Consider the following 6,715-nt stretch of genomic DNA (forward strand, 5'->3'; position numbering starts at 1 on the left):
ATGGCTAGAAATGATCAAGAATCACTTATATAGGTGAGGGTTCACGGCCCTATTGAGTTTACGGCCGTAAACTCCATGTTTACAGACATAAACTCCATCTCATGGAGTTTAGGGCATAAATTTTCTGTTGAGGATTTAGTAGTTACTTTCTAACACTTATTCCATAAGTGTACAAGGCTCGGAATGCTCAAACAGACTCCTAATTATGCTAAAACATGGCAGAAATAAGTTTGGCTATTAATAAAGTGTTTGACTGGACAGGATAGAAAATTTCTGGTTGTCACATTTGAAAAGTTGTTTCGATATAGAAGGATTTAAGAGAGAGACAATCATACTTCATTTCGAATCTAAAAGCTTAGATTGAAATTTTAATATAAAGGTCATGTTGAAATGTTTCAACATAAGAAATTCTATATATGCCAATATTATAGCAAAGGACTGGTCAAGTATCATGTCATTATGTAAAACATTAAGAATTGTATTCCATATGCTTCGGGTATAGGATCAATTGCATATGTTGTAATATTTGACCGTTTTGTCTGTTCCAAATGTATAGGGCATTAAGAGGGAAAAGGACCAGAACCAGATATGACTAAAGTAGTTAAACAACTGTCAATGACTATCTAAGGTTCGCTAAGGATTGGTCACTTATGGGCAGTTGGAAGTATAGTAAATGAATGGATCATATTGACATTATTATGAATAGATAGGATTCTATTAAAAATGAGTTTTCATATGGTAAATATGGTAATGTTTCCATAATGGGAGTTGGATGTTAAGAATCTATGTGTAGGTTAGAAACTTTTATGCAAGAAGGATGCTCAAAGGAATGTACTTTGAATGTGAGACTTCGTATCTATGGAGTTGTCTTGTAACAATCTCCAAATGGAACGATTTGTAATATCATTGACAAGTCTTTGTGACTTTGGTGCCTTGACATTACAAAAGGATAATTGCATGTGAGTTTAGATCATTGGAAATGTGTTTAATTGGAAATGAGCATCATTGGAAATGTGAAATGAGGATTAGGGAATTGTGAAATGAGCATCATTGGAAATGTGTTCAATTGATCTATTTCATAAGGTAAGAACCATAGGCGAACATAGTGTGCATGCTTGGAGCATGGGATAACTGTTGTTTTAATTCAAGTATTAAGTTGATTATTCGAAACATTATACAATGAATAATGTGTAATCAATATGGTTGAGACCATATTGGATTGGATTATTCTTGTGTTTCTCTTTGCATGTTTTACTTCCCGAATAATAAGATTATTCAAACATCCATAGTCAATCATAATTTGGAAGTAAGTAATGAGGTAAGACTGTCATGAATCTGACTATATGTTGTCTAAGTTTTTAGACATAGCACAAGGTTGCTGCAGTATTCATGAGTACTGCTGAAATAAGATTTGAGTATTGGATTAAACCCTTGCTCATCTGAATCAATTCATGGATTTTATCATGAGTGATTGTGAGACGATAATATCTTATATTCTTGAAATAGAGACATATGAGTTGTAGTTTACAAGTCGGTTGCACATTGATGATACGTACACGCACCAGTAACTTGGTGTTATGAAACGTATTGTTGTGTTTGATTTGATGAGTAAATTGAGCAAGCATATGAGTCGAAGTTTATTCGTTCCTTTTACCCAAAGTGGGATAAAAGAGATATTTGTGGGCCCCTCAATGATTTAGTGATGACACCCTAAGCGCTTGGCCAAGCCTGGACTAAATTGATGTGTTTAGTTGTAGTCTGATTGTCAGTCGTCATAAGTCGGAAATCGAGAAACAACCCATGGACAGAGAGAATGATTATAATCCATGTCTCAGTCCATACGATATATTGTAGAATGGAGGAATATTTTATCCCTTATATAAAGGACGCATTACTGATAAGATCAGAGTTCGACAGCGGCTTTTGACCTGATAGTAGCATGGTCCTTTTGGGTTGCCTTCATCGGAGCAATTTGATAGGATGGATATTTGAGAAAGAGGTTATTTATGATTTATTAATATATTATAAGAATAATATATTAATTGATAAATCATATTATTTAATCCGTACTGGTCAAGAATTAATTTGGAATTAACTTACTGATCAAAAGAGACTGATTAAATTAATGGGGACTGATTAAGTAAATCAGTAATACATATGGTTTGGGCTAATGATCCATGTTGATAAGGATGGACTAATTTTATGTGGGAGTCCATGAAGAGTTAGTCCAAAGGGCTTATCATATGGATTATTGGATTAAAGGCCCAAGGAGGTGAATTAGGGTTTACAAGTGAAACCCTAGGAATTCTACACTATAAATGTAACCCCTAGCAACACCAAAAATGGCATAAGAGTTCCAAGAAGAACCCTAGCCATTTTTGTGTGCCTCCTAGCCTATCTCTCATAATCCTCCACTCGCTTTTGGTGTTTGTGACACATTAGAGGTATCACACTTGAGGTACTAAAGCTCTTGAAAGGCCAAGGATTACAAGCTACAACAAAGAGGTATTTATCTAACTAGTTTTTATGTTTCAAATATCAATGTTGTATGCTAGTTGTAGGTTTCTTGCTTTGGATAATTTTATCGCATGTATAACTTGAGAAAACACAAATCCAAAGCATTAGGGTTGTATGTGCACCATAGGGATGTTATAGTGCTCAAAACCCATCATCACCGTGGATCAGATCGATCCTAAGCTCCACCTACCTCTCAGGAGGCACGCCTAGTAGGTCATCTAGAAAAAATCAAGAAATTCTCTCACCGTAGGGACATCTGAAACTGTCTTCTTCTCCTCCACAATAGTGTCAACCACATATGCAAGGTAACTTAAACATCAATGTTAAAGATATTACCTAGCCCTGGAGGCTGAATAGAAGGTTGAACCAACTCTAGTTCCCTCCCCATATTTAGTCAGCTCTCCCTCACTTGGGGTATGAGCTACCACTAATTGACACTCAAAATCAATCAATGCTTCGAACTGACTCAACCAATCCATATCCACGATCACACATACATCTGTCATCGGAATAGGAACAAGGTCTATCGAAAATCCCACACCAAAAATCTCTAGCACATAGTCACGGTAAACATCTGAGGCTGAAATCGTGTGGTCATCGGCGATGGCGACCTCCAGAGGTCGATCCAATAATCCAAGGGGAACACGAAAATCCCTGCTAAACGAAGATAGCACAAAAGATTGACTCGCACCTGAGTCAAACAGCACTAACACAGGTAATGAATTCACTAAGAACGTACCTACATAAACATGTATATAAGTGTATAGGAAATATAAATTGATAGAAATATAAATGTATAAAAACCAGTAATGACAGCTGGCCCCACCCTGGCCTCCTCTGTTGTCAACTTGAAATCTCTTCCTTGGGCTTTTGGGGCCTCGTCCTTCCCCTGGTGTCCGTCAGTGATACGCAAAGTCGCAGGAGCTGGAGTCTGTATTGATCTCGAGGAGAGCAATGGGAAATCGGCCTTCACATGTTCTGTCTGATTGTAGCTGAAGCAAACACAAAAACCCTTCGGACAATCCTTTGCAAAATGTCCCTCCTTTCCACACATATAACAAACCGACCTCGGTCCGACATGACCCCTCATGATCCTTACCGCACTTGCTGTAAGTGCGGCCTCTCTGGCCTCCTGATCTCAAATCTGTGGGTTTGAACCACTTAGTAGCCAACTGCGACTGCACTAGAACATGCCTCTTCTCTTTCCTTCGGGTATCTGCCTCACCCTCTCTCACATGTGACACCAACTCAATCTCCATCCTACTGGCATTGGATTGTAGCTAAACAAATGTATGGTATTGGGAGTTCGTCACAAACTCTCTGATATCCTTCTTGAGCATACTCAAGTACCAAATCATATACACCTACTCTGAAGAAGCGTACTCTGGACAAAGCAAGGACCTCTCATGGAACATCCTGGTGATCTCAGTCGCCAACTTTGTCGTCTGCCTAAGTGACAGGTACTCCTGAGCCAACCACCCTCTCTCCACCAAAGGAACATACTCATCCCAGAACATCTTAAAAACCCACTCCCATGTCACTGCGGCCCGCTCCGCAGGAGAGTAACTAGTAGTCACAAAATTCCACCAGTCCTTCGCTCCCAAGTGAAGAAGTTTTTGCGCAAATAGAACCTTCAGATCCTCTGTACACGAACAGATATAAAAACAACCCTTAACATCAGAAATCCATCTCATCGCAGCAATCGGGTCCTTGGTCCTATCAAACTCTGGGGGCTTCATGTTTTTGAATTCCCGGTACTGCATCGAATCACCCTTATGCAATCTCGCGGTGACCACGGTTGCAGTGGTTGTGGCAGCAGCAGCCTCTGTGACAGTGACGTAGTGCTCTTCAAACAGCTCAATCATCTTTTCTTAATAGACCCAAACATCTTCAGGATTGCCTCCCTCGTCTTTGCGGCCACATTAGTGGCAATGATCCTACAGATCTCGTCATCATCGGTACCCGGTTTCTCTGGATCGCTAGAGCCTGAACCTCGGTTAGTCACCACCATATTGAAACATGCAAGGAAAAGGGTCAAAAATCAGGCCATAATATATATATATATATATATATATATATATATATATATATACACGATACAAACCCCTACTAGCTCCTTATTAGTCTCAGGACTCTTCCTGAATCTCCTACGGATCCTGGGCTTTCAATAGTACGGGCCTATACTAGCTTCCACACATATCCTTATTTGACTCAGAATTCCTCCAACTGTCTCAAGTCACTAAGCTATTCCATACTAAGTGCATTAGCACACACATTTATATGCTCTAAAGCCACATCAAATGCTTAGGTACTCATCCTAAGTTTTATCTTAACTACCTTCCCGCACTGATAGAAGTCTCCGTTAATCTCCCTAATTGCTCTGCATATACCAATCATACATAATCGTGAGCTGATAGACGGTCGAATAAATGATTCCACCCCAAGTCCACAACCAAACAAGGAACATGAAATAAGGCTAAACCAGGCATTCTAAGGCTATAAAATCCTAATTATGTACAACTATATAGTATACACATAGCAATTAACGGTATTAATTTTAACTCCTAGCATAGCATCACAAGCATTCCCCTAGGCTACTAGGCATCACAAAATCAGGCAACTCTATCATCCAACTCTTATAACAGCAACTCAATTACAACATATAAGACAAGTGTGGATATTTTGGGAAATCACTCTTCGAGCTCCGGATGACTATATACATTTCATCTTCTTCTTCCTTCCTTAAGAATTTATCTTTTCCGAAAATCTTTAATAAAAATTCCTCAGATCCTTAGTTTGAGTCTGGAATCACACGAGTGTTCATCCAAAACCCTCAAACCATGGCTCTGATACCAACTTGTAACATCCCAAAATCACAACCAAATTTTTCATTTTTAAATTAAGTAAAAACATTGTTTCCAGGAAAACTAAGTCAAGAAACCATAAGTGTCAAAATACAGTCATCCTAAAAATCAGAGTATCACAAAAATGCGGAATCGCAAAAATTGTCGATGGAGTGTACAGTCAATCCTTCGCCTTCCCACGATCATCTAAAGTACCTGAAACAAATTTAAATCCACAACTGTAAGGTTGAAGCTTAGTGACTTACCTAAAATAACACATACAACCAATCATAATAAACAGTTATGCGTTATCAGCAACCCTGGGACTATCAACAGTCTTATGGGCTTACAGCAGCCCTATGGGTTATTAGCAGCCATGTGGACTATCAGCAGTCCTGGAGTTATCAACAACTCAATAAAAACACATAACATTAATCAACAAATAAGACCTAACTATTCTACCATGCACCCTAGTATGACATAGGTAATATAGTGAGAAGACACCTCGCAGATAGCAGCTCGACATAACAACATTCAAATAGTGAAGACCGGCCCTAAGAATCACCTAACCAACAATATAAAATTTCCTTCTCGGTCTACACTCTAATACCCCCATGTTGACCAAATGTCAATATGGTCAAAAAGTCAACAGTCAAAGTTAGCCTCAGCTGACCCCCACATCATAGACACCCTTCGGTCACGTCGTGGCAGCATTAGGACAAAATAGTCGCAAGGTTATTCGTCACCATGTCGTGGTGGTAAATCTGCCACGTAGTGGGAATAGCTCTGGACATCGTAATGCACTAATCACTTAATCCTTAAAGTTATACAGTCAAACTTTTTAGAAGGATTTCTTCACCCCAAAGCATCATAAAAATCATTGATTTATAGACATACATGTCCATCTCTTGAGCTCAAGTTAGGTCAATAAGGAGAAAATGAGATCAAGATATCATGCATGAACCCAAAACTCAACAACTCTCCAAATCTAGTGTAACACTCAAATCCAAGTACCCCGTTTTTACCCTCAAGTATTTCATTTTTTTGGAAAAAAGGACCCTTCGTACGTTGGGCGTACATATGTGTACGCTTAGCATACGCGTGTGCATGCAATGGGTGGCTGAGGCTCATACGCGGGCATACGAGGCCAATGACCAAACCCTAATTTCTTGGATTGGACACTATTGAAACATGCTTATATCATTTGGACTAAACCCTAATCAGCCTCCATAGCCTCTTTTCGTCCTAACACCCTATTTTTGCAAGAGAGGGTGAGTTTTGTGTCTTAAAGTGTTCTTGGTGGCCATTCTAGTGGATTTTCAAGAACAAGGAAGTGGTGTTCAAGCCTTGAACGT

At 39.1% G+C, this 6,715-nt stretch overlaps 1 protein-coding gene across 1 annotated transcript; it reads right to left on the reverse strand.

Moving 5' to 3' along the window:
* Positions 1 to 2,849: 2,849 nt before the first annotated feature.
* LOC145095960 (uncharacterized) lies at positions 2,850 to 4,382 on the reverse strand. The gene is made up of 3 exons (XM_079033761.1): positions 3,919 to 4,382; positions 3,322 to 3,509; positions 2,850 to 3,256 (listed from the first exon to the last, which is right to left on the reverse strand). The coding sequence occupies exons 1-3, from the start codon at positions 4,380 to 4,382 to the stop codon at positions 2,850 to 2,852; spliced, it is 1,059 nt and encodes a 352-aa protein (XP_078889887.1).
* Between the last annotated feature and the right edge of the window lie 2,333 nt (positions 4,383 to 6,715).

Source organism: Lactuca serriola, chromosome 3 (assembly GCF_051521515.1).
Source record: "Lactuca serriola cultivar US96UC23 chromosome 3, Lser_US96UC23_V15, whole genome shotgun sequence".
Lineage (NCBI taxonomy): Eukaryota > Viridiplantae > Streptophyta > Magnoliopsida > Asterales > Asteraceae > Lactuca > Lactuca serriola.